At 28.9% G+C, this 17,653-nt stretch overlaps 1 protein-coding gene across 9 annotated transcripts in view; it reads right to left on the bottom strand.

Annotated features, from left to right (window-relative positions):
- Window positions 1-17,653, bottom strand: part of LOC124953353 (cadherin-89D) — a 40,253-nt gene that overhangs the window by 14,256 nt on the left and 8,344 nt on the right. For 4 of the 9 annotated variants that reach the window (XM_047504599.1, XM_047504596.1, XM_047504600.1 and 1 more), the window contains exons 2-7: window positions 13,146-13,347; window positions 4,240-4,370; window positions 3,846-4,004; window positions 2,762-2,870; window positions 1,463-1,665; window positions 710-838 (exon numbers count right to left, since the gene is read on the bottom strand). In XM_047504599.1, coding sequence (XP_047360555.1) covers window positions 710-838; window positions 1,463-1,665; window positions 2,762-2,870; window positions 3,846-4,004; window positions 4,240-4,370; window positions 13,146-13,296 — 882 coding nt within the window. In that variant the 5' untranslated portion in view covers window positions 13,297-13,347. Of the gene's footprint in view, window positions 1-709; window positions 839-1,462; window positions 1,666-2,761; window positions 2,871-3,845; window positions 4,005-4,239; window positions 4,371-13,145; window positions 13,348-15,187; window positions 15,757-16,042; window positions 16,544-17,653 lie in introns of those variants that run through there. The other 5 variants (XM_047504597.1, XM_047504598.1, XM_047504595.1 and 2 more) reach the window with 5 other exon arrangements.

Genomic DNA, 17,653 nt, shown 5'->3' on the forward strand with positions numbered 1-17,653 from the left:
ATAATAATAATTTGAAAAATAACGGCGGGAAAAAAAAAGGAAAAAACAAACAAAAAATTAGTTGATTCGATGTTTCATAAAACTATGTGTATACAGATATATTTTATTTATTTATTGTTCTTTTCTTCTTTTTCTTTTTTTTCTTTTTTTTTTTTTTTTTTTTTTTTTTTTTTTTCGTTGAAGTCAATTGAAATCTTGTTCGTTGCATTTAATTCGAAATTGTGTATATTTAATATACCTGTTAAGTATCACCTTCTCTATATAATATTCACTCGTTCGATCATTATGTATCTTTCTAAAAAAAAAAAAAGATAAAAGGTAACACGCGAAGTGAAACGAACATTGTCGTGAAAGTGAATCACGATCATTTAAAAAAAAAAAAAAAAAAAAAAAGAGACCACTGTACTTTCGGTTGAAATTATATGAGAATGACTTTCTTTTGATTCTATTTATTATTATTATTATTAAGGAAGAAGACGTTTGTAAACGCGAATAGAAGACGAATCGATCTTATTCCGATCATTATACTTATTTTTAATGTTTGGTTAACATATTAAAATATCAGTTCTAAGAAATGATTAAATGAATTAATACGAAATATATTAATTTTCGTTGTGTCTATTGATTTATTGATTATCATCAATGTGAGTGATTATTAATGAATTAAAATCAATGATTCGTACTGCGTTATTATATTACATATTCTTACCGGCATTGGATAATATTCGTATATTTTCGTTTTGTACACGTCTTGAGTAAATTTTGGATCGAGATCATCGTTATCCAGTACGGTTATCCTAACCGTTGTTTTATTACTCTTCGCAGGTACACCACGATCCTGAAAGTGATAATATAAAAGAGAAAACCACATGTAATGTTACAGAAATAATAATAATAATAATAACAATAATAATAATAATAATAAAATAATAATAATAATAATAAAATAATAATAATAATAAAATAAATAATAAAATAAATAAAATAATAATAATAATAATAAAATAAATAATAAAATAAGTAATAATTAATAAAATAAATAAAATAAATAAAATAATAATAATAATAAAATAAATAATAAAATAAATAAAATAATAATAATAATAATAATAATAATAATAAAATAAATAATAAAATAAGTAATAATTAATAAAATAAATAAAATAAATAAAATAATAATAATAATAAAATAAATAATAAAATAAATAAAATAATAATAATAATAATAATAATAATAAAATAAATAATAAAATAAGTAATAATTAATAAAATAAATAAAATAAATAAAATAATAATAATAATAAAATAAATAATAAATAATAAAATAAGTAAAATAATAATAATAATAAAATAAATAATAAAATAAAATAATAATAAATAATAAAATAAATAATAATGATAATAATAATTATAATAATAATAATGATGATAATAAAAAGAATTCGTTCGTTTAAAAACTCACAGTAGCTGTGATAACGAGGGTGTACTCGCGATCGCCATTATCGTAATCCAATGGTTTACGTAATATCAAAGCTGTTCTATGTCCGGATTCAAGGGAAAATTTTCCCTGTTCGTTTCCTTTAACTATAGCATAATGAATATCACTGTTCGGTGTATTTGGTTTGTCCCCGTCGACGGCATGAATCCCACGGAATATTGTAACACCTGAAATTCGTCCAACAACGAACTTCTTTGATATATTATTCAAGTAAAGAATTTATTTCATAACATTAAGATTCAATATTTCTCGTCGTTAAAATCTTATCATTTTTGTCATAATAAAAGAGAAATTAACTCGAACTAACTTCCTTTACTTCTTCTTCTTCTTCTTCTTCTTCTTCTCTCCGTCTATCTATCTACCTCTTTCTACCTATCTCTTTCTCTTTCTATATTTTGAATTCCAACGAGAGACACTCTAGCGAAATTTGGCAAAACTTTAGGATTAAACGAAATGGATCTAGCAAAAGGAGTAGAAAGGAAGGAAGTAAAGGGAGAGAGGGAGCAGGGAAAGGGACAAGGAAAGATAGTCTTTCGACTTACGGAAATCCTACTTTGTTATAGGTCAACGAATTCATCGTAATCTCGTTCAAAATTTCGTGGAACAAGAACCGTCCCCTTGAAAATTCTTCCATTGGAGGAATTTCAACAATTGAGATATATTTATATTATTATTTTAATATTTTCTTTATAAAAATTCTATTGAGAATCATCCATCGAATTATCCATTAATAATTTTCATTCGTTTATGTCAATGTCATTTTGTTTTTTTAATAGGGTGAATTTCAACGGGTGAAATAATTAACTGTGCTAACTACTTCGGTTAATATTTAAATCAGATTTGGTAAAAGGCAAATTAAAAGTAACAAAGCGTCGAATTTATTTAAATATATATATATATATATATATATATATATATATCACTTCTCTCTCTTTCTCTCTCTCTTTCTCTCCTTCGTTTCTAATGGAGAATTTTAAAAGTGTTCATGAATCTTTCAGTAGCCAATAGCTTTAAAAACACAGTTACCCGTCGTTTGTCTTAAATTGAAATGGATATACTTAGAGAAGAAATAAGAACAAAGTATTTTGAAAACGATTTGGCATAACTTCATTTCATTAAAGTTAGATAGACTTAAACTTGTCATACATACATACATATATATATATATACACACACATATATATATATATATATGTGTGTGTATATATGTATATGTACATATTTAATGGAATTAAATAGTTAAGTATAATAAATATGTCTTACCGGTCGATGTAAGCTCATCCACTGTCACGTGATAAGGAGCATCGATAAATTCTGGAGCATGATCATTAATATCCTCGACGTATACGGTGACTGATAAATGCGATGAGACCTGAACAACAAAAACGTACACGTCTATTTAATTCTCATTTATTTGTAATTTTTAGTCGATCCAATTGAAGGATTAAAATTAAATTTTTTCCGATTTTAAATTATATCAAGAATTAATTGTCATAAATAATGTTGTTCGACGTTATTGAAAATTATTAAAATAATTGATGTTATCGATTGGATCGTTAAGAAAATTAAGAAAAAAAGAAAAGAAAAGAGAAAAGATAAATTTCATACGGTACTTATATTATTTAAATTCACGTTCACAATGTTCAAATAAACTTTTACGTATTTTCTCACGGGGAAAGAAATCGATTTAAATAGACGATATCACGGATTAGGAATAGATATGGTAAATAGATATACAGTTAAGCGCTTAGCAGTATCACGATTTTTAATCTCCGTTATTCAACAGGACGAAGAGAAGAATTCTCTGTGATTATCCACATGTTACTCTCTTTGGCTTATGTTATTAATTTTTCATTCAAACGAGAAAAGAGATTCTGAGAGTTACTGCGCTCAAAAAAAAAAAAAAAAAAAAAGAAAGAGAAAGAATAAATATTACGCTTTGGAAAATTCACTTGAAAGAGAAAAAAGATAATGATCTGATAAAGACCGAATTGACCAGACCTACATTCTCCTCTTAATGTCATTACGTAAATGTTTGTTAATGCATGACTGAACGTTAAAGAAAGGAAAAAAAATATAAATATGTAAGTGGAAAAAAAAAAGGAAGAAAGTAAGAAAGAAAGAAAAAATGCTCGTAATCATAAATGAAAATAGAAAGAAACAAAAAAAAAAAAAAAAAAAAAGAAAAAAGAGAGATAGCTTTAATTTAAACCGGTTACCTAGAACGCTCTAATTAAACGTTTAACGAAAAAGCGAAAGTATAATATATGAGAGAAAAAATATATATATGTATACATATATATATATATATTTATATTTATATTTCTATATGTATTTGAGCATTCACCAAGGTGTCTCTGCCATCGGTATAATCACAGATGACCCGGAACTTTAACAGATTTCTAGGTGATTCCGCATCGACCAGATCCTCCAATGAGTGTGCCAACGTCACTGAAACGTGAGTTCCATTCACGTCTTTGTAAGAAAAGAAACGACTGTCCTCTTCCTGAAACATTAATACATTTCATAAGAAAAGAAAAAAAGAAAATAAAAGAGAAAAGGAAGAAAGAAAAAGAAATCAAACGACGTGCGTTCCTTTCGTTTTCTTCTATTTTCTTTTTTTTTTTTTTTTTTTTTTTTTTTTCTCTTTCAAATAGACCTCATTATCTAACAAAAAGTTCAACTAAATGAATGAGAGTTTCGAAAAAAAAAAGAAGATAAAAAAAAAGAATTAAATGTACCTTGTCCACTGGAATAATAGTAAGACGATTTCTAGGATGTGCTTCCAAAGATAATATCTCTGATCCCTCCCGAAGATTTTCTGGTACTCTTACGAATTTCAAATATTCTCCGATTGGATAAAACTGACATCCTGAAAGAAAATTTACAAATCAAATATACAAGTGCATAAATTGCATATAATAATTTTAATATTACGTACTCGTGATAATTAGCTCTGATCAAATTGATCAGCTTGATTAAATAATCAATGTTACGTACGGCAAAACGTACAATTAATTTTTATTATCAAAAAAAAAAGAAAAGAAAAAGAAAAGTAATTTAAATCGATCGCGATCATTCGAATAATATGAAAGATAACGTGTTTTTAATAAATCGCAATAAATATCAAATCGAAACATACCAAATATTAATATATTATAATATATCATTATCTTATTATTATTATTATTATTATTATTATTATTATTATTATTATTATTATCATTATTATTATTATATTCGTTTGATATAAATCATTCTATAAAATTAATTGAATTTAATATTAATCGATCTATTATCACAGATAATATTTACAAATTTGTTAAATATAAATCAATATGCAAATTCGATGCAATTCGAAGTGCACATAGTACGATGATCTTAACATGATGGGCATAAAAGCAAAAAAAAAAAAAAAAAAAAGAAAAAGAAAAGAAAAAAAAAGAAAAAGAAAAAAAAAATCTCTCTCCCAAGTTCCCCGCCCCCTATCCATCCACCCACTCAGCACAAATACAAATCTATTCGAGAACTCGTACGAGCCATCGATCGTTTCGTAATCGTTGTTTTAACCTTTCGCAATGTATTATTTTTGCTTTCAGTCGTGCGTAAAATATAATTTTCTCGAGCAGCAAACTACGACCACGTTGTAATACAACATATAAACGAATTAGTATTTGCGAATTAAATATGTTTTGTATATACATAAAATATGTTCTTCGAAATGTATATATGTATACATATATAAGTGTGTACGTAAAGGTATACTTCAAGTGAAAGGAATCGGCGATGATATTTCTTTTCTTTTTTATTTTTTTTTTCCCCCTTTTTTTTCCTTTTTTATCTTTTTCTTTTTTTTTCTCTCTTTTTTTTTTTTTTTTTTTTTTTTTTTTATTTCTTTATTCCTAACGAATTTACATATAGACCATATTTATCGGCAAACTACATTAATCCAACTATCTAACCGATCTTTATCTCGCTTCAAAGAAAATCATTGAGCGTGGCGAAGAACTAGTTACAGGTTTTACAAATGATATCGACGTCGTAACGACAACTCGACGAGTTATTACAAAAATATTTATTATATCAAAAACGAGTCGAAAAATTGTATCAACGTTGAACGTCTTATTTCCTATATTTTTTCTTTTTCTTTTTTATTATTATTATTTTTTTTTTTTTTTCTTTCTTTTTCTTTTTATTATCCTCGATATAAGGCGTAAGCCATAAGAGATATCAACGCTTTTCATTAGGTTTGAAAAAATTTGTCAAAAGATCGACAAATCGAAGAACGTAGAAATATTTTGAGAAATGTCTAAAGAAATTCTCGTTTGAATTCTATTAACAACATTTAATGAGTTATTCAACATTGAATTTCGCATAAGCTAGGAATTCAGATTTCGATCGAAAGTTAGAACGGCGTTAGAAATTCGTAAATAAACGATTCACGACTTGCACGTACCGCAAGCACGTAAATTGTAACCGAGAAAGTTTTAATAACGTAGTTGTCGTTGAAGTTACGCAAACGAACGGAAGAGAGGTCTCGAACTCGTGTCCCTCACTATGTCCCTCTTAGTCCTTTTGCTTTACCGATCTCTCGTTTTGTCTAGTTTAACGAGAGATTTCGATCCGGTAACGTAAAAAATAATTTATTATTTACAATTTTTTTTTTTTCTTTCTTACTTCCTTTTTTTTTTTTTTTTATATAACAAAACACATACAAAATGACACATTTACACTTTTACAATATCTTATTATATCAATATTCTATTTTGAAGATGTAAAAAGTTGTAGAATATTTTTTTTTTTTTTTAGTTTTAATTTATTTCTTTTTTTTCTTTTTTTATTCCTTTTGTTATTAAAATATCGAAAACGTTCATGCCATCTTTAATGATTATTGCGTTTGAAAGTATTTTTGATAATTTTAAAAGTGTAAAAATATCGAGAAAAAAAATGTTGTACTCCATGAAATTTTTGACGAAGTGAATTTTTACGAAAGTAAAAAAAAAAAAAAAAAAAAAAAAAAAGAAATAAAAAAGAGAGAAAAGATTTGTATTATTGTCTAATAAAAATAATGATTATTTTTGTATTATTTTCTAATGACACTTTAAAGTTAGGCATAATTTTTTTCTTCGTTTGTTCTTCTTTTTTTCTTTTTGTTCTTTTTAAATCGCTTCTCGAACAATTTTAAATTTCCTTAAGTATTAATAAACTTGATTAGAACTCAAGATATTATAAGGTTCAGTATTCGTAAAAAAAGAAAAAATATATATATATATATTCCTTTAATTCAAAAAACGATTGATCTATATCGAACAATTGATTGTTGAGATATTTCTCCCGTTCATCGGCAATTTTTAAATTGACATTTTCAAATGAAAATCATATTTAAAAGTTTCTATTGTTACTGATCAAACTGACGTATGTCGCGAGATAACTTCGATTATTTTAAGAATTTTTGAAAATTTTTCTTATAACCGCATATTCCTATTCCTCGTTGAAGAAATTAAAAGATCTAAACGGCTAAAAAAAAAGAAAACACAAGAAAAAATATGAGAGAAAAAAAATAATCCATATGTGAAAAAAATCTAAACCTTTAATCTTCCCTCAAATGATCTTCAATGATATATATATATATATATATATATATATATATATATATATATAAACTCTATAATAAATTCCATCCTCCTTGTACATAAGTACATATGTATACGTGTGCTCCAAAAAAAAAAAAAAAAAAAAAAAAAAAAAAAAAAAAAAAAAGAAATCATTCAATTAAAAATCAAAAAGAAATGAAAAAACAAATCGCAATAATATAAGCTAAGAGCTGACATGATGGATAAAAAAAAAAATTGAAACTTTATTTACTAGTTCTTTGAATGGTTAATCCATCGTATGGGAGATCACATGACAATGCAAAGTAGGATATGAGCACGATGCCATCACTAAATCCCACAAGGTCTTTCAACGTTTTCTAACGATATCCCTTCTTGTGCGTGCCGAAGAAGGAACACAAGAATTTCTCAGGATTGTATCAATGGAGAAAAGAGAATTAATGATACTATGCATTGCACTTCATCTTAGTTGTTTCGATCGTATTTTAAGCATGAGATATACATACAAATAGACAGCCATTTCTTCTTTTAAATAAATAAATAAATAAATATATATATATATATATATGTTCTTTTTCTTCTATATATATTTTTGTTCTTTATTTTTTTTTCTTCTTCTTCTTCATCTCATTTTTTCCTATAAAATCAAATCTAAATTGAATCTCTCTACGTTCGTATATATTATCGCGTTAGTTGTATTATCGTTTCATTTTATTTTCTTTTTTTATTTATTTATTCTTTTTCTTTCTTTTTTTTTTTTTTTTTTTTTTTTTTTTTATTCACTCGTATATCTACTCTTCTTACACATAACGAAAACAATTAAATTTCCGTCGTGATAGGAAAAGAAAAAAAAAAAAAACAAGAAAAAAACAAAAAGAACAAAAAAATGAAAAAAGAAAGAGACAAAGAAAATGGAAAGTAATCGTATTAAAAGTAGAACTCGGAACATTTTTAACAAACGATAATTATTCCCGTGCCTTTTACTTTATTAAACTTAACTATTTAAAATTGTTCAAGCGTTTCGGATGGATCTAATAAATTAACCGAAAAAAAAACTATAAAATCAAAAAGTCACGATATTATCGAAAGGTAACAAGCCATTTATTTCTCTACTCGTGTATGTGTATGTGTTTTATCGTCCGACATTACCTAAACTTAGAATTGGTAATAACCAGGTTTTATTTAAATTATAGTTACGTAACTTACGCTACTTCTTTCTGAAAAGAACATTTCAATAATTATGTAATTTTATATACAGATATACACGTATATATATACACATATATATATATATATATATATATATATATATATATATAATCGTCGATCAATATTCATATTTTTTACATTTTATTCGGTCTTTCTAAAAATAACGAAAAAGAGAAAGAACAGTAAGGAAAAGATGAAGAAGAAGAAGAAGAAGAAGAAGAAGAAATTAAAAATATTATTATATACCAATATTTCTTCTATGAATTTCACTTTAAGCTCGTATACAGGCAATTTCACTTTAGCCATGGTATACGATGTGATATAGCTTAACGTAATGCAACGTAATCGAATTCTTCCGGTTATTCGAAAAACGATGAAAAGATTGAGAGTTACGAAGGTGCGTATCTCGTGCAATAAAAAGGAAAAGAAAGGAAAAAAGAAAAAAAAAAAAGAAAGAAAGAAAGAAAGAAAGAGAAAAAAAGAAGTAGGAGAAGAAAGAAATGAAAGGAGCAAAAAATGTAATCGCCGTACAAGTGAAATATTCTGAATACTTAACAAGATATTTTATACGTGATAAATAAATTTATTCATTTTATTCTTTTGAAAATAAAAAGAAAACGAGTGACATTGATATTGAATCCTAATTAAACAATAATTAATAATTATCAATTATCAATTATTAATCGTCGAATCGAAAAGATATTAATCGATCCGATTAGAAGGTTTAATTTTGCCGGGTTGATATTTTTTAAAAGAAAAAAAAAAAAAAAAAAAAAAAAAAAAAAAAAAAAAAAACAGAAAAGAGAAAGAAAAAAAAAAGGAGAAAAGAGAAGAAAAAAGATCTCCAACAAATAGGAAAGCAAATACGACGTTTCAATGACCACAGTGAAAACACACAGTGATCCATCGCGTATACGACTGGTGTATAGCCCCCAAGCGAAAGAAGTTTCTATATCTTACTGAAAAGATCGTATCTCAATTTATTCGGGTCGCACAACTATCGGATTCCAGATACGATCGGATTTCAGGCTCGTGCGATGCAATGTTACACGTTTACCCTTCCTACGTTTCTACGTGTACGATCGTTTCACGGATAATACTCACAATCGAAGTGATTTTTACGATTAACTTTATATGTACATATATATACATATATATATATATATATATATATATATATATATATATATATATATATAGAAAGAGAGAGAGAAAGATATGTGTCAAAAACGAATCTTATCTGTTATAGATTTCAAAAAAATAATATATATGTATATATATACAAATATCATATATTATAATATATAAATATTATATTTGTATATACGTATATAAAAATAAAAAAAATGATATATATATATATATATATATATATATATATAAATAGTATATAATTATATTATAATTATTACTATATATTATATTACATATTCTTATTATATTACTTATTATATATATATATGTATATATATAAATAATATATAAATAATATATATAATATATATATTTATTATTGTATACTATAATATATATATATACAATAAATATATATATATATAAATAGTATATAATTATATCATAATTATTACTATATATTATATTATATATTCTTATTGTATTACTTATCATATAACTACATAATATTACTACATAATATTATTACATATATACATATATATATATATATGTGTGTTTGTATAAAATTCTCTAGTTATATGTAGAGAACGTATTGGAATTCTTTGAAATATCCTAGCGAACAAAGTTGATCGAGTATTGCATGTGAGGCCGCAGGTGTACGTCAAACTTACTTATCACGTTGGACTTTCACCATATCGCAAAGAGATTGGTGTACGTTTTACGATAGCCATAGACGTACATACATACATATATACATACATACATGCATACAGACATACTAACTAACTTCTCGGTTTTTTTCCTAACGAGTTTCTCCACCTTTAAACGTCACTATCTCCGGTCTGAGTAATACTCCTGTTAAATGCACTTTATTATACATTAAATATACCCACTTATATAGTAGAACTTATTACATAGATATGTAATGTTATTACATAGCAGTCAACATATGTAAATAAACAAACAAACAAAACTATTTATTTTTTATAATATATATATATCTAAATATATATATATATATATATATATATATATATAGAACATAAAGACATATAAAATCGTAGCTTTGAAAATCATCCCTATCCTAATTCAACTTCAAACATGGACGATAACGCGAACAAGGCACGATTTAAAGCCAGAAAATTGCTACTACAGCCTGACTGTGTATGAAACTGTGTCAATGTCGTCCTCGTCCTCATCGTCGTCGTCGTCGTCGTCGTCGTCGCGGCAAACTTAATTAATGGAAATTCAAAACGAAAACTTATCAACTCGAAATTCGTTCTTTGGCTATAGGCAACATATATATATATATATATATATATATATATATATATATATATATATATTGATGCTAAATAATGCTACTAGATAGAATATTAATCCAGTGAGAGATAATTTCTTAAGGAGTAACCGAGCGTAACTTTTTTCATCTGAAGTAAGAGCTCGAAGAAGCTTAAAACATTTTATGATAAAGGATCGTAAACAAATGAGAAAAGGAGCCGAACCGAAAGCTTCGTAAGAAAATCCGATTGTCGATTTGATCTCTCTTTCTCTCTCTCTCTCTCTCTCTCTCTCTCTCTCTCTCTCTCTCTCTCTTTCTTTCTCTTTCTATATCTGTCTATCTCTCTCCATTTTTTTTACTTTTTTCTCTTTCTTTCTTCCTTTCTACTCTTTGAAGCCGATCTCTCTCCCTCTTCATATACACAGCTTCATTTTCGCAAGCTCTCTCTCTCTCTCTCTCTCTCTCTCTCTCTCTCTCTCTCTCTCTTTTCGTTTATCTATCTATCTATCCATCTCACTTCTTTTTCGGTCTATTCGAAGCAAGGAAGATTACTTTCGAGATATGAACGGACCAAGAAGAAAAAGAAAAAGAAGAAGGAGAAGACGAAAAAGAACGAGTCCTGCATCTTCGTCAAAATATTGTCCAATGTGACAATACGCGTTCTCTTAGGTATAAACTACTATACACATTTATATATATATATATATATATATATATATATATTTTTTTTTTTTTCAAGAGAGTGTTCGTATTTAAAATTGAAAACACAAGAATATATATTTTTTCTACTTCGCGCAAGCCGTATAAGAAATTATTTCCTTTTTTCTTTTCTCTTAAAAGAAGCTTTAATTCTTGGAGGATACGATTGTGCCGAGAAAAGAAGAGGAAGAAAAAGGGAAAGAAAAGCAAAAAAAGAAAGGAAAATGATCCTTTATAAATTGAACTCTCTCTCTCTTTCTCTCTCTCTCTCTCTCTCTCTCTCTCTCTCTCTCGTGTAATAATAAAATAATCGTGTGTTCTTGTTTGATAATTAACAAAAAAATAGAAAGAAAAAAGTTTTGGTATATCCCATTGTAATACTCTTAATTAAATATTCTTCTTACATACATGCATACATATATACATATATATATATATATATATATATATATATATATATACATATATATAATAAAATATGTACAAACTGTTTACATATAATATTACTTACGTATTTGTATTACTTCAAATGGCTAAACACAACTAACCCTATATACGTGTACATATGCACGAACTAACATGCACGAACGAGTAAGCTCGTTCCTAAAGCTTTGACGGAAGTGGGACAAGGTCGGCAAGCTTTTTGCACGTTTCCGTAGTTCCTTCCAGACTTCCAGTTTTAGAATAACGCTGTCGTGGACGTCGTCGTACAAGACATATATAAATATATATATATATATTTGTACGTATGCGTGCGTGTTTTTAATATGTAAATGTGGCTTCTCACATTTCCTTATACGATACAACGCGTAAACTGCAACACTGATACATACACGTATATACACACGCGTATACAGGACTTATGTACCTTAAGATTTTCAATTAATTAATCGGTACGCGCTTGAGTTCAACAGCGAATGCTCGTTAATGAAGTATAAAGGAAAGAATGAGAAGAATAAAAAAAGAAAAAAAAAGAAAAGAGTAACTTGAATACTAACGAGGCCACGATCTCACGATTGAAATGATAATCGTGAGAATGAACGAGGTCCGGTCCATCTTTGGACGTAGACGCTTAACTACGAATAGCTAAGTCTACTATAAACCATTTTAAATGAATTCGCAAACTCGTTCTGTTCTCGGATCTACATTATAAAATTATAAAATTATCATCGTATTAAGTGAAATTCACGAATACTTATTGGTCATCGGAATCGACAAGAAAAAAAACTTGTTTTCTTATATAGTCAATAAATCATCTTCCTCCGTTCCCTTTCTCTCTTCTTCTACTCAATCGCCATTCTTTACCTCCCCTTCCCTTACCTCCCCCTGCGCCCGCCCCACATCATTCATTTCTTCTTCGCCACCATCACCATCGTCGCCACATTCAAAATTTTAATATAGCATTAATAAATTATTAATTATTCATCGTTAATATAATATAATATAATATAATATAACAATATTAAAATTATTATATTATATATTGTATCATAATATAATATAATATAACAATATTAAAAATATTACATTATATTATAATGTAATGTAATAATATAATATAATGTTATATTAATCGAAGTGCCGATATTAATCTTAAATTATTTTCCTTAAAGCGAAACATTAGTGGAATTAATTCTTTGAAAATTTAAATATCCCAGTAAATCTTCCTTTTTTTCACGTAAGAATGAAATTCATTGCGATTACATACTCCTACCTGCCACGTGGTCGAGTCTTACAAAGAGAACCGACAATAAAATGATCCACGATAACGCTGACGCTGACGCTGACGATGACGACGATGATGATGATAATGATGACGATGATGAGGTGGACCAAAGTTTTCTTCCTCTTGACGACATATTCTCTCCTCTTCCGCTAACAGACTCCTCAAGTCGTTCTTTCGAACATCCCTGTAAAAGAAATTATTCGCAATGAGTCGTGAGTACACTTAAAGTGGAAATCACAAGCGTGACGATACATTTTCTATAAAGGGAGGGGAAGGGGAAAGGGAGGGGAGGGAATGGGTGGAGAGGTGGGGAGACTGAGGAAGGAGGGAGGGGGATAGTGGGGACTGAGATGAGGGACTACTGACGGTGACGGAGGAAGAGAGAAAGAGGAGGGAATCTTCGTTCGAGCCACGTACGCACGAGCTCATGCCCTCATAAAAAGCACTTTGCTCTCGATCCTTGACTATGCTTCTTGATAAAGGAAGGTAAGGGGGGAGGGGGGGGGCAAAGGGAAAGGGAGAAGGAGATAGGTAGAGGGGTAGAGGGGAGGCGCCGTCGAATAACGAGCAGCACAAGATTTTTATCGTACAGGAAGAGGTCGGGAGAAAGGAGAATAAAAAAAAAAGAAAAGAAAAGAAAAGGAAAGAAAGGAAAATAAGGAAGATAAAGAAGATTATTAAAAGAAAAAAAATGTATCTCCCTCGAGCCCAATAATATCAATGTCGTGAATATGATAATTAATGTATCGATGATGCTATAATTCTTTAGGGGAGGGTGGGGGGGGGGGGGGGAAGGGGAAGAAAAAAAAGAAAGAAATAAAAGAAAAAGGAAAAGAAAAGAAACGAGGAAAAAAAATAGATATAGGAAGAAATTAATAAAAAGATTAATTTCTAATTTGCAAGTATGCGTGTACGTTTCTTTTTTTTTTTTTTTTTTTTTTTTAAGGAACAAAGATGACAAGCATTATAAGCATTATATTTTGAAATAAAAGAACACGCTATATACCCGAATGCTATATACAGGGGTTATAATAAAGATAAAAATCTCGGACTAATATTTAACCGAAATGAAAGGACTTTCACTTAGGCAGTCCATACAAAATAATATTCGTACGATCTCTAGATTGTTAAGAATTCTAAGTTAACTGCCAACACGGACTTTTCTATTTAATGAATAGGTAAGCGGTAAGTGGTAAGTACTTCATCGGCATTAATACTTGTTTTTATTATGTTTCTAAGAACTAACCATTTCGAACACCGTAACGCAAACTTAAACAAATAATATCGCGAAAATTAAGCACACGCGCGCGAACGAGAGAGAGAGAGAGAGAGAGAGAGATGGAGGGAGGGAGGGGGCGTACTGGAAAGGTGGAAATTATTTGATAATAAAAATTCATTTTGCTTTGGTGAATTAACGAGAAAATACGTGACAGACTTTTTACCCCATATACGATTTCACTTTCGACGAAGCGAGCGATCGTAACTCGAGCAAATCGATCGTTATGCGATTCTCGACTAGCAACGAGTTTTATTATTTAAAATAATATATTCATTATCTATTATTATCGATGATCGTATATATTATAGATACATATGTATATCTATTAATTAAAGTATAGTAATTATATACATATATATATATATATATATATGTATATATACATATATACGTATACATATAGTAGATATTGACAAATAATGACACTTTCTCTCTGTATATAAAACTTTCTTTAATAAATTTAACTAATTTTGCTAATGAAAAGAAGAAAAAAGGAAAATAAAAAAAAAAAAAAAGAATAAAAAGAAAAGAAAAAAGCAAAACAAAAGCATCGAAAATTATGAGAATTCAAAGAGAAACAAAGAAACTTTACGAATCAATATCAATGATATATGTTTAAAAGATAATATAAAATACATCGATACAACGATTGTACGATCATGTATCTTCGATGTATGTATGTAGCTCCTTCTCTTCCTTCTCCTCCTTCTCCTCCTTCTATTATATGTGAAAAACATTGACTGACCTTGTAAAACACAGAGTAGAAACTAAACCAGGTAGATGATGATGCTCGAACTTGATGTAAAACGAGAACGGATCGTCTATTATTATTACACCTCTCCAGAATCATGCCAAAACGAGATGAAACTCTTATTGTTCGTATTAAGTACACCGGTATTCGTACAAGGACACCGTGATAGGCACGTCACTAGGTTTTAAGATCGATCTCGATCACTCGTAAGACACGATCGAACTGAGTTGTCCTTCCTTCATCAAATTTTCTTATTAACGAATCTACTCTTTCTCTCTCTCTCTCTCTCTCTCTCTCTCTCTCTCTCTCTCTCTCTCTCTCTCTCTCTTTTTAGAACAAGTTACTATTCGGACACTATAAGAGGTCTACAACTTTCGCCCAGTTTCACGTTTCACGAGTGACTGGCATTGGTTAACGTGCTCGAACGAATAACATTCGTCTAGTAAACAATGTCGAATTTGAAAAATGACAACGACGTCCATCGAATGTCCAAAGCCCACCACCATCACACCATCACCATCGCCATTACCATCTCACCACTACCACCACCAACTATCATCAACTACCACCACATACTATCATTACTACCACCACTACCATTACCATTACCACTACCACTATCACTATTACTACCACCACCAATCTCGGTATACTCTCTCAAATAAAAATATCTAGAAAGTTGACGGTATATGTATATCGACGGTGTAAGATATATACATACGGCCGTCTTCTTTTAATGTGACATGAGACGTGCTTGACCGATGATACCACAAACAGTTTCGAACGTTTAACGGCACGAGAGCGAGAAAGGAATGGTAAAATGTCTTTCACGTTGTTAGGTGCACCTACCTACTACTATCTTAGCGAAAAACCCCTTCTCTCTGTTACAGGACGTTCGTCCTTTCGCTTTCAGCGGCCACTGACCACTTCTTCGACCGTTCGCTAGCTAGCTAGCTAGCTTGCTTGCTTGCTTGCTTGCTTGCTTGCTTGCTTGCTTGCTTGCTTTCTTACTCGCTTACTTGCTTGCTTTCTTGCTTACTTACTTGCTTGCTTATTCGTTCGTTCGTTCGTTTGCCTCTATGCGTTCGACACTCTCTCAATGCACTCAATTGCACTCTGCACTTTTCTTCTTTCTACAGTTTCTTCGACATCGACTCTCTCGTAAAACTTTTCATCCTCTTTTCCATCCTTTCCCATCCTTTCTCATCCGCGTATAAATACTTAACCGAACTCACCAATAATCACGCGAATTAATCGTCTATCAATTAACATTGTTATTATTATATTATGAATCATATCATTTTGTTTCGTTTCATTTTATTTGATTTTCTTTTCTTTTCTTTTCTTTTATTTTATCTCGTTTGATTAAAGTTGTTCTAAGAAATCCTTGGACTAAGTCGATGGCCTCCTTCCCTCCCTCCCTCCCTCCCTCCCTCTCTCTCTCTCTCTCTCTCTCTCTCTCTCTACTTTAGTTTTATTATCCCTTTTTGCCGAATGAATTCAATTGCAAAAACAAATATACGTAGTCAATTTTATCTTAAACAAATAATCATAAAATTTATTATAATGGACCAATCATAGATATCAATAGTATCGTCGATACTATGCTTTTATATTTTATTTTTTAAGTTTAATATTCTCTATATTCGTAATTAAAATTGTTAATAGAAATTTAAGAGAATTTTGAACGTTCTTTTTTATTTATTATTATTTTAGATGGAAAACAATTTTTTCCCAATATGATTGACATTTACTTAGTTTCTATTACTTTGTAAGACATAACCAACGTGACATTCTAAGTCAAGAATGGGAATGTACGAATACCATTTGACGTTATTACTGTTTTGAAAAGACACACGATATGTTAACGTCGATACCATTGTTCCAATTCATACATGTATATGCTCCAGACGATTCGGAAACAATAGAAGGAAGAATCTACGAGGGCAAACTTGATAAAATCGAATAGAATAGAAAGGAGACTATAACGACAATTGACATATTGACAATTCATGAATATTATACATATTTCATTGACAATACTCTCAATAGATTCAAAATCATAGATATCAAAATCATAGATTGATCGGCGATTGTGATCTGATTTAGAATAATATCGTAAGAGATATTTGAAAAAAAAAAAAAAATCAAAATAATGACTTATTATTCAGAAAGAGAAAAAGAGAGAAATAGAAAGAGAGAGAGAGAGAGAGAGAGAGAGAGAGAGAGAGAGAGAGAGTGAAAGTAAAAAATATATATATATATAAATGAGAGAAGAATTTGATTGGTTCACTTTCGAGTAAGCCACTAGTCAAGTGATATTTTCACTTTCGTTCGCTTAGATTTGCAGCCGCCTTGATCCATTGATCTAACGACCAGAAGCAAACGTGTTACGCTTCCTACCTTCACCGTTGTTATAACTTCTAATCGTTTTTCTTTTTTTTTTTTTGTCATTAAGAT

This window comes from Vespa velutina, chromosome 12 (genome assembly GCF_912470025.1).
Source record: "Vespa velutina chromosome 12, iVesVel2.1, whole genome shotgun sequence".
NCBI classification, from domain to species: domain Eukaryota; kingdom Metazoa; phylum Arthropoda; class Insecta; order Hymenoptera; family Vespidae; genus Vespa; species Vespa velutina.